Source organism: Neoarius graeffei, chromosome 18 (assembly GCF_027579695.1).
Source record: "Neoarius graeffei isolate fNeoGra1 chromosome 18, fNeoGra1.pri, whole genome shotgun sequence".
Lineage (NCBI taxonomy): Eukaryota > Metazoa > Chordata > Actinopteri > Siluriformes > Ariidae > Neoarius > Neoarius graeffei.
The window spans coordinates 46617091-46639207 of NC_083586.1; the positions used below are offsets into that span (position 1 = coordinate 46617091).

Here is a 22117-nt window from a genome sequence, read left to right on the forward strand (position 1 = left end):
TACAAATTGTAAATAAAAACAGAATGCAATGATGTGGAAGTTTCAAAATTCCATATTTTATTCAGAATAGAACATAGATGACATATCAAATGTTTAAACTGAGAAAATGTATCATTTAAAGAGAAAAATTAGGTGACTTTAAATTTCATGACAACAACACATCTCAAAAAAGTTGGGACAAGGCCATGTTTACCACTGTGAGACATCCCCTTTTCTCTTTACAACAGTCTGTAAACGTCTGGGGACTGAGGAGACAAGTTGCTCAAGTTTAGGGATAGGAATGTTAACCCATTCTTGTCTAATGTAGGATTCTAGTTGCTCAACTGTCTTAGGTCTTTTTTGTCGTATCTTCCATTTTATGATGCGCCAAATGTTTTCTATGGGTGAAAGATCTGGACTGCAGGCTGGCCAGTTCAGTACCCGGACCCTTCTTCTACGCAGCCATGATGCTGTAATTGATGCAGTATGTGGTTTGGCATTGTCATGTTGGAAAATGCAAGGTCTTCCCTGAAAGAGACGTCGTCTGGATGGGAGCATATGTTGCTCTAGAACCTGGATATACCTTTCAGCATTGATGGTGTCTTTCCAGATGTGTAAGCTGCCCATGCCACACGCACTAATGCAGCCCCATACCATCAGAGATGCAGGCTTCTGAACTGAGCGCTGATAACAACTCGGGTCGTCCTTCTCCTCTTTAGTCCGAATGACACGGCGTCCCTGATTTCCATAAAGAACTTCAAATTTTGATTCGTCTGACCACAGAACAGTTTTCCACTTTGCCACAGTCCATTTTAAATGAGCCTTGGCCCAGAGAAGACGTCTGCGCTTCTGGATCGTGTTTAGATACGGCTTCTTCTTTGAACTATAGAGTTTTAGCTGGCAACGGCGGATGGCACGGTGAATTGTGTTCACAGATAATGTTCTCTGGAAATATTCCTGAACCCATTTTGTGATTTCCAATACAAAAGCATGCCTGTATGTGATGCAGTGCCGTCTAAGGGCCCGAAGATCATGGGCACCCAGTATGGTTTTCCGGCCTTGACCCTTACGCACAGAGATTCTTCCAGATTCTCTGAATCTTTTGATGATATTATGCACTGTAGATGATGATATGTTCAAACTCTTTGCAATTTTACACTGTCGAACTCCTTTCTGATATTGCTCCACTATTTGTCGGCGCAGAATTAGGGGGATTGGTGATCCTCTTCCCATCTTTACTTCTGAGAGCCGCTGCCACTCCAAGATGCTCTTTTTATACCCAGTCATATTAATGACCTATTGCCAATTGACCTAATAAGTTGCAATTTGGTCCTCCAGCTGTTCCTTTTTTGTACCTTTAACTTTTCCAGCCTCTTATTGCCCCTGTCCCAACTTTGAGATGTGTTGCTGTCATGAAATTTCAAATGAGCCAATATTTGGCATGAAATTTCAAAATGTCTCACTTTCGACATTTATGTTGTCCATGTTCTATTGTGAATACAAAATCAGTTTTTGAGATTTGTAAATTATTGCATTCCATTTTTATTTACAATTTGTACTTTGTCCCAACTTTTTTGGAATCGGGGTTGTACAAGTTATACATACATTGTAGACCATTTTACGACATAGCACCATTTCTTTCTTACCATTTTCTGGTTACGCTTTTCAAACACTTGTTGACATTATACAGTAGTTTGCGATTTAAGTGATGATAAAAGATTTTTTCGGTATGCCCGTGTCGCGGTGAGACATTGTACAGAGGGAGGATGGTGATAATGACGATGTGAAAAAAGTAGACAAGGGAAACGGTATCGAGAATCCGTGGACTTGGCGGCGGCTGGAATTTAATGTCGGAAACGAATATCTTTATGAACCCACCTGAAAGATCAAGGAACCAGGCAAGGCGTACCGCAAGTTATGACATCAGGAGGTAAAATACGGATCGGGAGGAAGAACACGCTTGGTCGATCATGTGCAGGGAAAGAAACACGCAGAACTGGTGAAATTAAAGCATGGGAAGACTACTGCAGAACTATTCAAGAAGAAAGGCTTCCTTCGTGATGCTGTTGACAGAAAGTTGTGTCAAAATCTGAGAACTTCATCCAAGGCAGTGATGAATGATGAAAAGGCAGAGGAGGCGTGAGAGTGGTGTGAGACCAGGTATTTGGGTCAATCCATGTGAAATCACCAGAGGCCTCGCCACTGACCATCTCAGATTTGCTTCATACTTTCTGGAAATATCGTCAGTGTGCCCAATAAATAGTGTACAAAATTTTAGGCTTGTACCGTCATTAGTTTGAGATATAGGGGCTTAAAAAAGGGGTGTGGCCCCAATTTCACTGTTGAAACGTGTGCTACGGAAAACGGACCTAACTTCCAGAAGTCATTACTTTTAAACTATTCATGCAAGATGCATGAATTTTTCAAGGATTGTTCTTCAATGCCAGATGCCTTTTAAATATTAAAATAGAAAGTTCACAGTTCAATATTTGCCAAGTTATGGCTTGCTGAAAATCATAAAAACATGTGCTTTGGAGCAACTTTGACGCCCCATATCTCCACATTGAGGCACACCAGATCTTTCAAATTTTCTTACTTATTACTCATGTTGTTGTACTCTTTAGGCAACTAGGTATGTGTTCAATACTTATAGTTTGGTTTAGGGTACCAACTTCATATTTTGTGCATTTGCTAATCAAAACAAGCTCTTTCCAGTGGTATAATTGTTTTTGTGGTAGACCTTGTCATACATTTGTAATATGCATTTGAATTATAGGCGCAAATTTTTTTTTTTAAATTTTTTTATTTTTAAAGCCTAATAAATCAAAGTTTGATTTTCTTTTGAACACATACCTAGTTGCCTAAAGAGTACTATAACATGAGTAATAAGTAAGAAAATTTGAAAGATCTGGTGTGCTTTAATGTGGAGATATGGGGCATCAAAGTTGCTCCAAAGCACATTTTTTTAATGATTTTCAGCAAGCCATAACTTGGAAGACCGTCCGCGTGGCTCTCAGTGCCGCCCCTAGTGTTGCAGAACGCAGCGGACCTATGGGAGTAAACCCAGACAAAAAATCCCGGGAGTATTTGCGTCACCCCGGTTTTTCACAGAAATTTGAAAACTTGATGATGAGATCCAATACTTGCACCATGGTTCAAGCCTGTGCTCTAACCGTCTAAAATTTCATCTTTTTTTGGTGTAATCTGGTGACTTCTGGAGCTGCCTTAAAAAGAAATGAAAGAGCATTAATTTTAATTGTGAATTATATTTTATTAGGCATTTAACACATTTTATTTATTTACTAACTTAATAAAATGTTATAACAGTTTAAATGTAGCTTCTTATTCATAAACCAGAACTTTACAAATCACTGTAATTATCACTAAAATCATCTACAAATTCCTGCAAAAAAAAGCAGAAACCTTAAATTATAATTTCTAGTGCATTTAAGACAAAAAAACAAAATAATCGAGTCCTCTTACGCAGAATACATCTTTAGTAAAGATGACAAATGAGATTCAGCCAACTCTGAAGATTAATATTATGAAATATAATATACACACACGCACAAGTGAAAACAATAGATACCTTTTAACAAGTTTTGATTTTACGAAATATACATAATGCAAATGTTACATCACAAAATGTTAGGAATCATTTTGATTCTGTCAAAGTGCAGTAAAGAGGAGTTGAAAATAAGTGAAATTAAGTTACAAATGAAAGGAAGTTTTCCTGTAGTTACCTGAAATGTAAATCCTGTAAACAATACAAAAAATTCAGTAATAATGGTAGTTTATGAAAGTACTATTTACGATAATGCAAATCTTGGCGAAAGATTGAAAATGATTATTGTGCCGTTACCATGGGAACAGTCTTTTATGAATGCGGAAGTGGGCTCCCGGCGCTGAGTCCGGTGCGACTGAGGAAGGGGACAAGTTTTATGTTTCATCTAATTTAGGTCATTTAAAAACTATAATATTATTTGGCAGTGGGCACAGAGGGAAGTGTAAAGTTTCTGTCAATATGTTTATCATGTTTGTATGATGATAAACTTGCGAAGATCTTTATCTAAATGCACGACCTACTCATTCTAAACCTGCCGAGCTTCGCTGGCGAAGCTCTCAAAACTCGTAGTATTTTGCTTCCATTCAAGCCTCATTTCGAAGTCTGACCGATAAGAACGCTACATTTTTGGCAGTAGATTTGATTTTCTTGATTTAACTTCCATATATGGAAAGCACGCACGTTGGGCACGCCCTGGGAAACCGCTGACCGTCAACAAAAACGTCCACAGAAATGCACGAAATTACTTCACAAAACAACAAAATTTTGGTTAGCACGGGTTGGTATAAAATTTGTAGGCCGTGTTTGGGGATTTATGGCCATGTTTTTTGAGAACTGGCCGTGTGAAACACGGCTGCATGGCTCACTAGCTAAGCCTGTGTTTTGCTGTATTTTACTGTAATTATGATCATTCATAAACCAATTTATTACTTTTAATAGAATTAACTTCATTTATTCTTTACTGAAAATCAACATACTTGGCTTCGAATTAATATATAATCATTATAAACCACATTACTGCTTATGCGATTACATCAAGGTGTGTGTGTGTGGTTACATATGAATCAAAATACAATCCTCATAAACCAAATTGTTGTTTATATGAGGCCAAGAAAAAAATAATTGTTTCCTATTACATCTTGAAAAAAAATAGGGTGGGTAGGTAGGTCTTTTTATTTTTTTATCACACAAAATACCGGGTAGGTAGGTTTTTTTTTTTTTTTTAAATAAATTTTAGGTGTGGGACAAACAGTGGCACATAGTGGGGAAGTGTCATTCTGTGACTCAACCATCCAGAACCAGGCCTAAGAAAACCAGTGAAGCTTGTGGAATACAGGATTCGGAGCCCATGGATAAAATATGGAGTGCTCGGACGCTGAAAGGAACTATAAACATAATAACTACAGATGTTGAACCTTAACTTTATTAGGAACACTATTTTGTGAACTTGTATGTTTAATATGAATACAAAGAACATCGTGATATCGATACCGCCGTTAGCCTGGGCGCTGTGCGTATACTGTTTGCATGACTCGTCCAGCGGAGGATGATAATGTTCGTAGAGTTCTTTTACAGTTGAAAACTTATAAAATGAACTTATTGTCTTACAATCTTCCGTGTGGTCGCAACCGATCACGGTAATCGAGAACACTTCGTTGGCCGCCATGATGCCTAGCGTTTTGTGCAACACAAGCCGGAGTTTCCCGGAAAGAGGTCATGACGTCAGATTGAGGCCGTGAGAAATCAATGAGTGTTTCTTGTCCAATACATGCGTTTTAGAATTAGTCACTTGTCAGATCGACAATATTATGCAAATCGTAATGCAGATATATTTTTTTTTTCAAAATTTATTGTTGGTCGGTGAAAATACTTTTTTTTTTTTTTTTAAACATCTAACAAAAAAGTCTAGGGTCGGGGCATTTTTTAAACGGTCGGTCGGGTAACCGGAAACAAACAATTATTTTTTTCTTGGCCTGATGGCATCAAGGCATGTGTGCATGGTTACATTTAGGATATAAAATCTCCACATCAGTCTCGTCTCATCTGAGGTAAAAGTCACTCACGGTGTTTAAACGCAACTCGTTGTCATCTCCTCTTCACTCCACTGATCACTTTTTATACTTATAGCACGAAGGAAATAATTCATTCCCTTCTTTACTGTTGACTAAATACAGTGGTGCTTGAAAGTTTGTGAACCCTTTAGAATTTTCTATATTTCTGCATAAATATGACCTAAAACATCGTCAGATTTTCACACAAGTCCTAAAAGTAGATAAAGAGAACCCAGTTAAACAAATGAGACAAAAATATTATACTCGGTCATTTATTTATTGAGGAAAATGATCCAATATTACATATCTGTGAGTGGCAAAAATATGTGAACCTCTAGGTTTAGCAGTTAATTTGAAGGTGAAATTAGTCAGGTGTTTTCAATCAATGGGATGACAATCAGGTGTGAGTGGGCACCCTATTTTATTTAAAGAACAGGGATCTATCAAAGTCTGATCTTCACAACACATGTTTGTGGAAGTGTATCATGGCCCGAACAAAGGAGATTTCTGAGGACCTCAGAAAAAGCGTTGTTGATGCTCATCAGGCTGGAAAAGGTTACAAAACCATCTCTAAAGAGTTTGGACTCCACCAATCCACAGTCAGACAGATTGTGTACAAATGGAGGAAATTCAACACCATTGTTGCGCTCCCCAGGAGTGGTTGACCAACAAAGACCACTCTGAGAGCAAGGCGTGTAATAGTCAGTGAGATCACAAAGGACCCCAGGCTAACTCCTAAGCAACTGAAGGCCTCTCTCACATTGGCTAATATTCATGAGTCCACCATCAGGAGAACACTGAACAACAATGGTGTACATGGCAGGGTTGCAAGGAGAAAGCTACTGCTCTCCAAAAAGAACATTGCTGCTCGTCTGCAGTTTGCTAAAGATCACGTGGACAAGCCAGAAGGCTACTGGAAAAATGTTTTGTGGACGGATGAGACCAAAATAGAACATTTTGGTTTCAATGAGAAGCGTTTCTTTCTCCAAACAGAAAACACTGCATTCCAGCATAAGAACCTTATCCCATCTGTGAAACATGGAGGTGGTAGTATCATGGCTTGGGCCTGTTTTGCTGCATCTGGGCCAGGACGGCTTGCCATCATTGATGGAACAATGAATTCTGGATTATACCAGCGAAATTCTAAAGGAAACTGTCAGGACACCTGTCCATGAACTGAATCTCAAGAGAAGGTGGGTCATGCAGCAAGACAACGACCCTAAGCACACAAGTCGTTCTACCAAAGAATGGTTAAAGAAGAATAAAGTTAATGCTTTGGAATGGCCAAGTCAAAGTCCTGACCTTAATCCAATGGAAATGTTGTGGAAGGACCTGAAGCGAGCAGTTCATGTGAGGAAACCCACCAACATCCCAGAGTTGAAGCTGTTCTGTACGGAGGAACGGGCTAAAATTCCTCCAAGCCGGTGTGCAGGACTGATCAACAGTTACCGGAAACGTTTAGTTGCAGTTATTGCTGCACAAGGGGGTCACACCAGATACTGAAAGCAAAGGTTCACGTACTTTTGCCACTCACAGATATGTAATATTGGATCATTTTCCTCAACAAATAAATGACCAAGTATAATATTTTGTCTCATTTGTTTAACTGGGTTCTCTTTATCTACTTTTAGGACTTGTGTGAAAATCTGATGATGTTTTAGGTCATATTTATGCAGAAATATAGAAAATTCTAAAGGGTTCACAAACTTTCAAGCACCACTGTACTCATTTAGGCCAAGTTTACATTAGACCGTATCTGTCTCGTTTTCTTCGCGGATGCACTGTCTGTTTACATTAAAACGCCGGGAAATGGGAATCCGCCAGGGTCCACGTATTCAATCCAGATCGTGTCTGGTCCGGTGCTGTGTAAACATTGAGAATACGCGGATACGCTGTGCTGAGCTCTAGCTGGCGTCATCATTGGACAACGTCACTGTGACATCCACCTTCCTGATTCGCTGGCGTTGGTCATGTGACGCGACTGCTGAAAAACGGTGCGGACTTCCGCCTTGTATCACCTTTCATTAAAGAGTATAAAAGTATGAAAATACTGCAAATACTGATGCAAATACTGCCCATTGTGTAGTTATGATGGTCTTTAGGCTTGCCATCCTTCCACTTGCAAGTGGTAAGTGACGCGCATGCCTGACATGCACTGGGATCACACACACAGCGGCTCAGTCCCGAATCACTGCTCGTGTGCTTCACTCGCGCGCTCTGTGAGCTGCGCAGGGCCGGAGTGCGCACCCTCCAGAGGGCACTCGCTGTTCAGGGCGGAGTGATTTGGAGCGCAGGATGCCTGCGGAGCCGAGCGTATCCGTGTATTGGCGTTGCTGTGTGCACGCAAATCGTGTATTGGCGTTGCTGTGTGCACACTAATCGTTTTAAAAACGTTAATCTGATGATCCGCTGATACGGTCTAATGTAAACCCCACCTTTATCTTTCATTTAAACCTTTTAAAACCCCTGTGTGGCGATCTCTGTTTTGAGGATGACCGTGCAGGAACATTGCTGATATTTTGACAGCTGTGATCTGATTACAAACTGAATTGATTTGGATTATGTCCACGTTGATCAGACTGTGAGGAGATTTTAGACTGACTGCGTTTATCGCTGTGTATTTTACCTGGCATGATCTTTTTAGACAAAGACAAGACGAGGCTAGAAAATACCCGAGGTAAACAATTTCATATCACTTTAGTATAATGGATTTTTTTTTTAAGGTTGAGGTGTCCAAGTACAAGTATTGGCAGGAAAAATTCAATTTTGATCATTTTTATTTGCTCATCTGGCCTGCAGGCCAGGCTGGATGAGCTTATGCGATCAACAGTCATCCATCGTCTGTTGTCCGTCCACAATTTACAAAAATCGCTACTCCTCCTACAGGATTGATCAGATTTCCATCAAACTCGCCTACGATGTTCCTCAGGTGGGTGTGCATAAAAGCTGTCAAGCCGGTGGCGCCATCTGTAATATTTACGATTTTATGGGTGTCTGAAATTTTTGAGTGACTCATCACATTAAACACTACTCTTCGTATACTGCTGGGACATTTTCACTGAAACTCACCCAGAAGACACTAAAGACCTATTCCAACAAGAATGGTTCACCAGGTTGCGCCACCTACCATAGATGAGGCTACAGAGGGGTCATGTGCAATTTCACAAAAATCGCTATTCCTCCTCCAGGATTGATCAGATTTTGATCACTCTCATATGGAATGTTCCTCAGGTTGGTATGTATGAAAGTTGTCAAGACGATGGTGCCACCTGTCATATTTACGATTTTATGGGCGTTTGAAAATGTTGTGTGGCTCATCACATTAAACGCTACTCTTCATAAACTGCTAGGATGTTTTCATTGAAACTCACCACCCAGAAGACTTAAGAATTGTTCACCAGGTGGCGCCACCTGCCATGGATGCGGCTACACAGGGGTCATATGCAATTTCACAAAAATCGCTACTCCTCCCAAAGGATTTATCAGATTTCAAACTCGCACACAACAACAGTGGCCGGTACGAACTACAGCCTCATTGAGGCTATTTTTTTGGTCAGAATTCAGGCACAGACATCCGGCAGGTTTTTGCACCCATGTAAACCACGTAGTCTCATCATTCATCTCATTATCTCTAGCCGCTTTATCCTGTTCTACAGGGTCACAGGCAAGCTGGAGCCTATCCCAGCTGACTATGGGTGAAAGGCGGGGTACACCCTGGACAAGTCGCCAGGTCATCACAGGGCTGACACATAGACACAGACAACCATTCACACTCACATTCACACCTACGGTCAATTTAGAGTCACCAGTTAACCTAACCTGCATGTCTTTGGACTGTGGGGGGAAACCGGAGCACCCGGAGGAAACCCACGCGGACACGGGGAGAACATGTAAACTCCGCACAGAAAGGCCCTCGCCGGCCACGGGGCTCGAACCCAGGACCTTCTTGCTGTGAGGCGACAGCGCTAACCACTACACCACCGTGCCGCCTAAACCACGTAGTAGATGGAGAAATGTGGGATATAAATGTGATGTATAGTTATCAATGTGCAGAATGACACTCCTGGGTTCTCATAACTTAACTTTTTTTTTTTGTCTCCAAGCCCTGCAGAATGTCCAAGATCAGGCGGAAGGTGACAGTAGAAAACTCAAAGACCATATCAGAGAGCAGCAGCAGTACAACCACTCCATCCCGCAGGCCCAGCGTCTTCGAGAGACTCGGACCCAGCACGGGCAGTAATGCCACAGAGGTGATGTACAATCACACTGACTGTGTGAACGACAAGAATCAGATTAAGGGCGTGTCCATATAGTGTTTTTCTCTGGCGGAAAAGTGCTGGCTTCATCACAGAGCCTCACCCAAAAAAAACCCAACCCTCCGCTGTGCATAGGTTTTGTTTCAGAATTTGGATGTTACCACTTTAACTGCCGTTGTAGGATAGACTTGTATCACCCCTTTGCTTTTTATTATCCATTTGTTGTTCTTTGTCTCAGGATTGACCGATACAGCCAGAACAAGCTTCTCCTCCATTTTCTTGTCTTGGTTACCAAGTCCCGCCTATACAATTGGTTGCCTGAAAAGACGTGACAGTGATGACACCAGCACCTTTCTGAAAAGTTTTTCAACTAGAAATGCTCACACAAATAAGCAGGGCTTTGAACCGGTTCAAGGAACGAAAACGAAAACTGGGAACTTTTTCTATTTCACATGGAACAGAAACGAAACCAGAAACTTTATTTTTTATGTTCTGGAACAGAAACGCTTATTAAAAATAATGGTAACCGGTTAATACCGGTTTTTATTTCGTTCCTCAAAGTTTCCGTAGCCTACAAATAAAAAAGTCATTCTTCTCCTGCGCAAGTTTCTATGACCCGCTGGGGTTCACTTCCTGTGTGACGTTCGCTGACTGAATGGAGAGAGCGGGAGGGTGGACTACTATCACTTCTCCACATCTTAAATAAGAGGTAAATATTGCAGTCTATCGTTATTCAAAAACGTCAATTTCAAACATGATATCAATATATTTGTCCACGTTAATGAGAGGCTCGCGAACATTAAATGACATTAACCTCTGTTAGCCTATCAATGCATAGGGCCTGACTAGCCTTTGGTAACGCACTAAACGAATTATCTTTCATTTTTGGCACTTTTTCTGTTTGTGTAGATGGGAAGACATACTGAGAATCCAAATCGCCAACATTTGAAATAATAATTGTTTTGAATTATTTCTTGTCTTATTTAATGAAGGTTGTAATAGAATTAGCCTACATTTGGCTTAAGCTGGATGAGACAGAGACATCATTTTATAGCCATTTGTTAAACAGCTGACAGGGAACGTAATTAACCGTTCCGGGAACGAAATTTTTTTGTTCTAACCGGTTCAGGAACGTCTATTTAATGGTCGAAACCAGAAACGTTAAAATTCCGTTTCTGTTCGGAACGAACCAATAGGAAAAAAAATTCTGGTTCAAAGCCCTGCAAATAAGAGGACCGCTTTGAAAAAATCATGACAGGTTCAGCTCTCACGCTCGCTCCTCATTGGGAACAATTGTAAAAAGATGCTCATGTTTAGAAGAAAAGAAAAAAAAAATGCTATGTAGACACTCGCACCATGTTCCAATTCTCTTGTTTGCCAAAGAGCAGCGCCTCATCTTTTGATTCCGTAAAGTAAGGACCGAAGCAGAGTTAACTTTCGCTTTAATTTCCCCCAGACCCAGTGTAGAAATTGGTTGAAGACAGGAAATTGCAGTTACGGCAACACTTGTCGCTACACGCATGGAACTCCAGCAAGAGGCAAGAATTTTTCTGGATCATTCAGCAGGTAAGGCGGCTTTCCATTAGCCTGGTCCTGATGGGTAACAAACCGATAATGGACGTCAGAATGTGTTTAAGGTCAAGTCTACTTATAGTCAATTCACTCAAAATGAAGAATGAAATAAACCTTGTGTTACTTGATGTAGGAAAATATCTCTGGGTAAATGAAAAACGTAATGGATATGAGATTACATCCAAGTTTTGTTTGTTTGTTTGTTTGTTTGTTTTAACTTGGAGTTGTAATTTTTTGTGGCTGAAACACAAATGGTGTTTTTATTAGTAGGATAGTATAAGTAGTGCACTTATCTAGGGTCTACATTTCCATGGAGTGGACACACAGTGAAATGAGAATCCACTTGTGATTGAATTGAACTGCTTGAGGATGATTTGAAGATGTTAGGGACTTGCATGGATGAGCCGGGAAACGTGACTAGGTAGAGACAGTGAATAAAGTCACAGTAATTTGCGCGAGCTTACCTTTGTCAATTGAAGGTCAAGGTGAAGGTTGTTTTGCTGAACGAAAAAAAACCCCCACAAAAATAAAAAAAAAAGTCATGAGAATTGACAGTTATGAGTGATTTTTGAAAAAGATCCCGTTTTTCTTGGATCATTCCGGATCAGTGATCCAGATCAGCACCAAAAGTCATAGCAATGTAATTCAGCCCGGAGGTATTCATGTGAGATTTGGTGATTGGTTGAAATCTGAGGGAGAATTAGCATCCTAAAAAACTCGTCTCATCTCATTATCTGTAGCCGCTTTATCCTGTTCTACAGGGTCGCAGGCAAGCTGGAGCCTATCCCAGCTGACTACGGGCGAGAGGCGGGGTACACCCTGGACAAGTCGCCAGGTCATCACAGGGCTATCCTAAAAAAAACTGTTAGGATAATAATAATAATAATAATAATAATAAAGTAGAAAGATCCTGAGTGAGAGTAATAATTTGCACTCGCGCAAATTAAAAATGAGAATTTTTCAGTTTATAAAATTGTCAGCTTTTGCTCATCAGCAGTATTATAACATCATTAAAGTGCATATCACGGGTAAATTCAGGAGCAAGATCAATGTAATTCTCCTGTTTTATGTTAAACTTGGTCAAATATCTGTCACATTTTGTGCAATTTTTTTTTTACCTTGCGCAATACCAGAAAAATTCAGTTGAAATCAAGCCATTTGAGGCGAATTGGTCCGCCTCTGAAAAAACTTGGCATTTGGATTTCCCGGCAAACACTGATTTTCGTGACGTCGCGTGCGGGACGCCTCCCTCTGAATCCTACGTCAGCGCTGGTTTGTTTATGAGAAAACGACCTGGTGGTTTTCTGCAAATTTCTTCAACGTTATCGCGTAATTATTAAAATGGTTAACAGATGTATTGTAGGAGGGTGTAGCAACACCAATCTTGATGGGATTAGTACTCATCGTTTCCCAAAAGACCGGACAATGAGAGAGAAATGGGAGCGCTTGGTCTACACAGGCTGTGCACTGAAACTGTGCAAAGCTTGCGCAGCTTGCTGGCGCTTCCGCAGGTAACGTCACGAATCTGGCTCCAGACGTGTTTTATTTTTTTCTGCTGTAGACAGACGGCCTTGTGCAAAATTACCCTTCTGGATGAGTGTGTAAAGGGACATACTTTCGTATAAAAAAAAAAACAACCCATGAAATTGGTCCAGGATATGCACTTTAAAGGCTAACTCAGGATATTTTTAAGGTATTTAACCTGTATCCCATGGCATGTACACGTAGTGCTCTGCTATTGTGTGTGCGTAGGTCGTCCGAGAGGCCCACTGGTGATCTCCGGGAGAGGATGAAAAATAAGAGACAGGATGTAGATACAGATACTCAGAAAAGAGACCAAGACGATTCTACTTCACCCACAACTAGAGTAAGGGCAATTAACAAATCAAGCCCCGCCCTTCTTCCCTTTTGTACAGTGTGTTAATGTTACGAACGTGTGTGTTACACGAACAGCAGAGAGATTCATCCCGAAGCAGACACAGAGAGAAAGAGGATATAAAGATCACTAAAGAACGAACGCCAGCCAGCGAAGAGGAAGCAGCAGAGTGGGAAACCAATCGTGAAGGTGACCCTGTCTTCTGGATTTTAAACGTATTACAGCGTATTGAAGGATAGATAAATTGATAGAATTATTACAACACAAGTCTGAGGGTTAATTGATGTTGGATCTGTATATCCTGTCATTACTGGCTGCAAGAAAATGTGGCTTGTTTTGAAAGGATTTTAAAATCTCTCTAGAGCTTTAATATGTTTTAAAAATGCTTTATAAAAACTACATTCTGTGACCAAAACACTTGTTCAAGTATACCAGCATTTAAAAAAAAAAGAAGCAAACCTTAGTAGAGCAGCGGCTACAATTATCGACAGTCCGTAATTATCAACACCTTTTCAGATTTACCAATAAAAACAATTTTACAAAGGCGAGTTTCAGTTACAACAGTTATTATCGGTTAATTAATCAACCAGAAGACCCGCCTCACCCTTTGATCTTGTCATCTGATGACACAGCTCGTTACCTGAGATGGAATTTTTTTAGCGTGATCAGCAATCTGAGGAAAACCCGGACGTTCTCATCGCAGGTAAGCACGGTGGAAAGATCATGGACATGTTTTTACTGATCAAATTCACCGGTATGTCATGATCTCTTCGTCGAAACCTACTTTGTTTCTTACGCTTTCATTTGACAGTCGCCATTTTGTATCTAAACGCGCGTTTGAGAAGTCACGTGAGGTGTTGATAACAGTGATCACTTTCACCGGTGTCCACCATTATCGACACCCTGTGGAATTAAGCAACACTTACAACTGTGATGGATCGATCTTTGTGTAACGTTGTTGAAGTAGATGAAGCACTTTTATATAGATTTTTTTTTTTCCTGATTCATAACAGAATGGAATGTTTATAGAGTATCCGATTGCAATAAATAGAATTAGACCAGAATTAAATTCCTAGCATATAAAAAAAAAATTACATGCTTGAAATATTCAGATTTTTCGATTCAGAAATTTTTATTTTTTGCAGTTTGTTGTAAATATCTACCACATATTACAATATCAGTAGACGTTTTATATTTTGGTTCGAGGAATGACGTGCGGCCTTTTGACCTGGATTTTCATGAGGTTACAATGTCAATTGCCTGACATTTTATTGGTAAACTAGAAATTAATACAAACAATGAATGATTAACAAAATGTGATCGACGAAAATACTTAGTGGGTAGAAAGTGGAACAAAAAGATTTTCTGACACAGGATAAACATATATAGATGGAAGTCTTTGGGATATTTGACAAAACTCTTGAAAATCTCCGGTTTTCCGAATGGAGAAATTTATTTTTCGGATTTTTCGCATTCCTAGATGCGGCGTAATACTGTGCATCGTCCTTGCATAGTTTATTGATTAAAGACAGGTGTTCTTTGTTAACGGCGCGCGCGCCTTCAGGTGCACGAACTAAGGTGCGCAGGCAGGGCTCGAAATTAACTTTTTTTTTCTTTGTGTCCCCCAGTGGCAGCGCTTGAAACTAACGGTGTCCCGACGTCCCGGGGACCATAAAAAATGTCATCGGGACACAAAATTATCATATCTGGGACAATCCCGGGACAATGGAAAAAAAAATAGATCTAGAAAAAAAGTTCTACATTAATATTATTTACAAAGCCGTAACACATACGTAGACATTCACCTAATTTGTCAATTTTAATTTTAAAACGTTAACAGCGAAAAATACATAGTAGCTACACTTTCGATGCACCTGCATCCGTAGGCTACAGAGCAACGCATTCTGTTCTAGAATCTTCGGCCGGAGTCCGCATTATATGGACTTGGAATGGAATTGCTAGCGCACACGCTGCGCCGACTCTTGCCAGAACAAAAATGCTGAAGTGGTTGAAGCGGACCGACCGCGGGGAAGAAACTGAAAGCCCAGACATAACGTCTCCGGGACCTTCAGGATCCAAAGTGTCATCGCCTGGTCTGCAGGCAACGCTAGCAACTGAATGAACTTAATGAACACTGTTAGACACGTTATAAAATACAACAGGAATGATGTGGATGATATTGACGGAAGATACCGTTCAACAGAATAAGTGAGTTTTCTTGGTGTCTTTCTAGTTCAGAAAGTTTAGTCAGTCAGCAGCACAACTAGGCTCGGACCTGCCACTATGCTGATGTTGCTTTCGGCAGCGAAAGTTCATAAAATGGATAATGGAAAGTTCATAAAATGGATAACGGAAAGTTCATAAAATGGATAACGGTCTCATCTCATCTCATTATCTCTAGCCGCTTTATCCTTCTACAGGGTCGCAGGCAAGCTGGAGCCTATCCCAGCTGACTATGGGCGAAAGGTGGGGTTCACCCTGGACAAGTCGCCAGGTCATCACAGGGCTATGGATAACGGTAATGGTGAAAATGATAAGTTGGCCTTATAAGTGCCAACAGATATTCAAGGTATAAGTAGATGAAATGAACATAAAAGGGGTCTTATTTTCAGCTAAAGTGTACTGCAGATGTAGGGAGTTGAAACATTTTCTGAATGAGCTAGTTGGCCCCTTTAAATAAACGGGTATCTATTCATACAGTGAGATCGCCAAAGTTTAATAAACTGAAAATGCAATAACTGTAATTTTGAAGTAGACGATGTATTGGACATGTGTCACTTGTGTCTTGTGACTTATTGTAAAAATGATATAAAGGGTTCAAAATCGCATAGTTACAAATATAATAGTAACTTCATATGATAATATTAACCACTGGTTATTTCAGAGAGGAAAAAAATGGGGACACTATTGCTTCCATTCAGGACAATACAACACAGAATTCGGGACCACTGGGGGACACAAAGAAAAAAAGTTAATTTCGAGCCCTGCCCAGTGGTCCTGAATTCTGTGTTGTATTGTCCCGAATGGAAGCAATAGTGTCCCCATTTTTTTCCTCTCTGAAATAACCAGTGGTTAATATTATCATATGAAGTTACTATTATATTTGTAACTATGCGATTTTGAACCCTTTATATCATTTTTACAATAAGTCACAAGACACAAGCGACACATGTCCTATACATCATCTACTTCAAAATTACAGTTATTGCATTTTCAGTTTATTAAACTTTGGCGATCTCACTGTATGAATAGATACCCGTTTATTTAAAGGGGCCAACTAGCTCATTCAGAAAATGTTTCAACTCCCTACATCTGCAGTACACTTTAGCTGAAAAGAAGACCCCTTTTATGTTCATTTCATCTACTTATACCTTGAATATCTGTTGGCACTTATAAGGCCAACTTATCATTTTCACCATTACCGTTATCCATTTTTATGAACTTTCCGTTATCCATTACCGTTATCCATTTTTATGAACTTTCCGTTATCCATTTTATGAACTTTCGCTGCCGAAACGTGGGTGCAAATGTTAGCAACATCAGCATAGTGCCAGGTCCGAGCCTAGTTGTGCTGCTGACTGACTAAACTTTCTGAACTAGAAAGACACCAAGAAAACTCACTTATTCTGTTGAACGGTATCTTCCGTCAATATCATCCACATCATTCCTGTTGTATTTTATAACGTGTCTAACAGTGTTCATTCAGTTCATTCAGTTGCTAGCGTTGCCTGCAGACCAGGCGATGACACTTTGGATCCTGAAGGTCCCGGAGACGTTATGTCTGGGCTTTCAGTTTCTTCCCCGCGGTCGGTCTGCTTCAACCACTTCAGCATTTTTGTTCTGGCAAGAGTCGGCGCAGCGTGTGCGGTAGCAATTCCATTCCAAGTCCATATAATGCGGACTCCGGCCGAAGATTCTAGAACAGAATGCGTTGCTCTGTAGCCTACGGATGCAGGTGCATCGAAAGTGTAGCTACTATGTATTTTTCGCTGTTAACGTTTTAAAATTAAAATTGACAAATTAGGTGAATGTCTACGTATGTGTTACGGCTTTGTAAATAATATTAATGTAGAACTTTTTTTCTAGATCTATTTTTTTCCATTGTCCCGGGATTGTCCCAGATATGATAATTTTGTGTCCCGATGACATTTTTTATGGTCCCCGGGACGTCGGGACACCGTTAGTTTCGAGCGCTGTGCGCAGGACTGACACCGTTCTGTGCAAGCGCAACACAATCGCACTAGAAAGCATGTTGAAGCTGCCAGTGTAGCTGCAGTCTTTTCAGTTGCGAATTACGAGTATTTTCTCTTGTGTTAATAATTCATGTCAAAACGAGCAAAACTTTTCTCCTCCTTTCAACGTGAAGAGAGGTAAAGGCCCGGTCCCACTGCACTTAGGGATGCAAAGAGGATGTAAAACGTAAAAAAATCTTTGCCATCCGTTGGAAAACGCTATGCATCCGTTGTGTACTCATTGCATACGTGCTTCATACACTCTATCCATCGAGCATCCGTCCACTGTGATTTCATCCGCGCAAAAAGTTTTGAGCTGCACAAAACTTTTAGAACGGATGAACTTTCCGCCGTGTACGATGTAAATCCGCGACATATACGAGCAACAAACGTTCTATGTCCGTTATCCGTTAAACGTCTGCTGTATCCTCTCTGCATCCTCTGGGCATCCTCGCAACTCACATCCGCTGCAGCTGAAAACGGAAAGAGGGAGGAAAGATAAGGTACATGAAACATCTATTCATCGTTAGTAGCACGGAAATAGAAAGGATGTAAGCGTATGCATCTCGTGTATAAAGTATTCAAAACGGACAAAGCGTTTATATCTGGGATGTATCTCGTATATTTAGGATGTCTGGAGTATGTCTAGAGTATGTAGAAGGACACCTAGCGGACAATCGATATTTTGTATAAAAGGGGGGAGAAAATCATCTGGATCTCAGTATGAGTCGAACAGCCATGGTGTTGATACAAGATGTAGTAGAGATGTATCAATGTAGCCTTCTTCAAAAACGAGATGTAGTAGAGATGTATCGATGTAGCCGCCAGCACGTCTTTCCGCTTTATGCTGACGGCGTGCGTGCTGCATCCCTTTATATCCGCGGAGCAGACGCAATTCATACCCCCCGCATGCGCAGTGAACGGTCTGCATCCGATATACATCCGCGCAACATGCCCTTTGTTTCCGTTAGGCGTACGTGATGCATCCCCTTCATCCGCTATGCATCCGCTCTTTGTGCTATGCGTCCGCTTCTCAGTTATCACCGGTAACCCCTTCGGAGCTGTCATCCACTTCCATCCGCTTTCATCCGCTAGGCTTCCTATGAACATGCGTTTAACATCCCCGCTATATACTACCCACGTCCGTTCTTTTCCGTTCTGTTTTTGCCAATTTTGTCCATTTCTGGAGCGGATGAAAACGGATAGAGCCACCCCCGAAATTTTGCTCGTCCGCTGTGTCCTTTTTGCATATGTTTTGTGTCCATCGGCCAGTGGGACCCGGCCTTAAGCAATTTATTTAGTGCTGTCAAGCGATTAAAATATTTAATCGGGATTAATGTCGCGACTGTCATAGTTAACTCGCGATTAATCGCACATTTTTGTCACATGAAAAACCATTGTAATTCTCTTATCAGCATAAAGTGAATGGGCTTGCTTTGTACCAATGTTTTTTTTTTTTTTTTATTGCAGAGCATAACACGTCTTGTCACAGCCACTGACATCCATAACTTCCATATTAGATGAGAAAACCAAGGGATGAAAAATAAAGTGCATATCACTGTGAAAATAAAAAAAATTTTATTTTACTCTTCATTAGTTTATTTTGAAGAGAAGTATTTGCCATAAAAGAAGAAAAAAACAGATAACAAAAATAAAAACATTCATCATACGTTCAAAAACGTTCATCATAGTGTGGCGCTGTATTCTCTAATTCTCACTGCTTATAACTCTACACCCCCCCGGTGGAGATGAGCTGGGAGACTGAAGACTGAAGGAACAGTATTGAAAAGTATTTTTCCAGTCTCACCTGTGAAAGGTAATCCCATGTGATCTCGTTTGGATGGTAAACCTGTTGGTACAGTTAAACGCAGCACATGAATGAGGCATCTTTATTCTCGGCTACTGTCTAGACGCTATACCAGAGACGGTTGAAGAATCTCCACTTTGCCCCATCCAATATGGCGGCGAGGATGTTTATATGTCTATGCCTTTCTCCATCACTCACACGTACTCTTATTGAAGCAGCGCGCGACAAGCCTCAACAGGAACTACGGGTGACTCGCAGGGCCAAAGTAGAATTTGCGTTAACGGCACTATTTTTTAAAATCGCGTTAAATTGAGATCGCGTTAACGTGTTATCGCGTTAACTTTGACAGCACTAAATTTATTATATTTTTTTTCCTTCAAAGTTGCATTTTGTGGTTTTGAAGCTAAGTTTTAGTGCCATTTCTCGAACACAACATCAAGAAAACGTGGAAGAAACAGCAATAATGGAAGAGCCGGTTTCTAAGCTGCCTAAAACTAGCAGTGGTAATGTATTTTTTGTTACATAATGCACTCAGGCTGCCAGTCAGTGTGTGACACACACACACCCTGAAAAATCCTAGCTACGCCCCTGGTTTACGTGAGAAATTTGGTATTCATTGGTGTTTAAATTTACAGACAATACGAACTAAATGTAAACAATTGGCTTCAACTCGCATAAATCTGAATTGGAAATGTTTAGTTCACTTTAGCTTCTGCAAACGCACAACTCTACTAAAAGATTGATAAACGAGGCTCAATGTCCCCAACACTGAAACCTGAAAGCTTTAGAAATTCTAACAGACCTTTACTTTTTAACAGGACTGTTTTGGGATTTTGCTGAGTTTACCTTCAACTGTCTGAGGCCCTGTCCACACGGCAACGGATTCAGGTGAATCCGATAAAATTTTTTATCGTTTCGGCTTGGCGTCCACACGGCACCGGCGTTTTGGGTGCCCCAAAACGATATTTTTTGAGAATGGTTTCCAGAGTGGAAAAATCTGGCAACGGCGCCGTTGCGAAGTCGTCTGGATGAGTAGAACGGATTTGTTTACGATGACGTCACAACCACATGACTAGAACAAGCAGCACTCTCGCGCGCATCATTCGTAGCAACAATGGCGGACCCCAGAGTAGTAGTAGTTTCAGTGCTGCAGTCGCTGCTAAGTTTAGCAGACAAGAGAGTCGGTTTTTCCTCGCGTAATCGCAGCCATCTTCTTGTTGTTGTGTGTGTGTTCCTGTGAGTGCTTCACGCCGGGTAGAAGAAGTAGGTTTATGCGCATGCATCCTACTTCTTCTGTTGTTCTGGTGTCTCCGATGGGACTGTCTTACAGCGCACGTAGAGGTGTGACATGTGTATTGCATCGTTTTCAGCAAGCGTTGCATTGCCATATATACCTGATATTTTACTGATCCGTTGCCCATGTGGACGCGATATTTTTATTTTTTACCCGCTAAAAAAAAAATCTCGTTGCCGTTGTCGTGTGGATGTAGCCTGATTTTTTTTTTCAAAGTAATGAAGTGTGTAGCAGGAAAATCACCGCGTTTTCTAAATGCACTCCTGAAAATTACTCATTAACTCGGGGAATTAAATTAGATATTTTTGGCATGTTAATCATTAATGTACATGAAAGAAAAAGGCTTAAAAGTTATAACTTGTTTTAGTGAAAATAAGTACTAAAATGCACTAGAATGCAGGGTTTTGCGTGTTTATTAAAATATTTTCGGGGGACGTTAAAACACCCCCCCATCTTAGTTTGACTTTCAGGATTTTTTTCTTTGCTCCACTTTCATCTCTAAACAGATCAGTTCATTTGTTTACAAACATTAGAATTACTTCCTCATTTAAATAAGCACCGACATCCATATATTTATATAAAAGATATTTTGTAGTAAATACAAGTCTGTGTAAAACAAATTTTAAATAAAAACTGTTTTGTTAACTTAATACCACATACCGGTTATTATTTATTTATTTTTTAAAATAAATTATCTGGATGCCGATAATTGTGGAACGGTGTTGATGATTGTGGACAAAGGTGTCGATAATTGTGGAACGGTGTCGTGTGATCTGATGCACTAAGTAATCGGGAATCAACTAATTTTTTTTTTTACCCAGTGGAAGTTTGAGTAATTATTCATGCACAATTTACGTATTGAAAGTCTTTTCTACTGTTGCAACGGCCAAAAGATCGTTAAGGTGTCTAATTGTAGCTGCCGCTCTAGTCAGCGATTTTTGCAATACGATCAAAATTTCTCTCTTAAATGTTTAGGAGGGGGATTTAATACCTGTGAGGTTAATACTAGAATAGTATTTTACACTTATTTTATTTTTTTTATACCTTTGACACACTTTTTATGACTTGTTTAGGAAAAAAGGTGAGATTTTATTTTCAGCAGAGTCGCTCCTTTAATCCATCCCCTCTTTCTTTCTCCGAAGACTCTGATAACGGTGACTACGATTACGAGTTGTCCCTGGAAATGAAGAGGCAGAAGATCCAGAACGAGCTGATGAAGCTGGAGCAGGAGAACATAGACAAACGAGAAGAGCTCCTCATTAAGAAGGAGGTACAAACCCACATCGATTAAAGCGGCTACACATTTATGAGCTGCTATTTATTGAATGCCAACTATGGAAAGCGCATAAAGCCGTAATGTTAACACTGCTTATTCTCGGAAAAGGAATCAGTGGCCAAGACCAGGACCAGCAGCACTTCTAAAGATAAGGTACTTTAGCTCATAAAGCTCTTCTCCCCCCACCCCCACCCCAAGTTAGACTAAAA

The 22117-nt window shown here is 40.4% G+C and overlaps 1 protein-coding gene across 3 annotated transcripts in view; it reads left to right on the forward strand.

Annotated features, from left to right (window-relative positions):
* zc3h13 (zinc finger CCCH-type containing 13) overlaps window positions 1-22117 on the forward strand; it is an 84837-nt gene that overhangs the window by 20492 nt on the left and 42228 nt on the right. For all 3 annotated transcript variants that reach the window (XM_060898938.1, XM_060898940.1, XM_060898939.1), the window contains exons 2-7: window positions 9699-9845; window positions 11308-11417; window positions 13176-13290; window positions 13377-13488; window positions 21775-21902; window positions 22017-22061. In XM_060898938.1, coding sequence (XP_060754921.1) covers window positions 9708-9845; window positions 11308-11417; window positions 13176-13290; window positions 13377-13488; window positions 21775-21902; window positions 22017-22061 — 648 coding nt within the window. In that variant the 5' untranslated portion in view covers window positions 9699-9707. The remainder of the gene's footprint in view (window positions 1-9698; window positions 9846-11307; window positions 11418-13175; window positions 13291-13376; window positions 13489-21774; window positions 21903-22016; window positions 22062-22117) is intronic.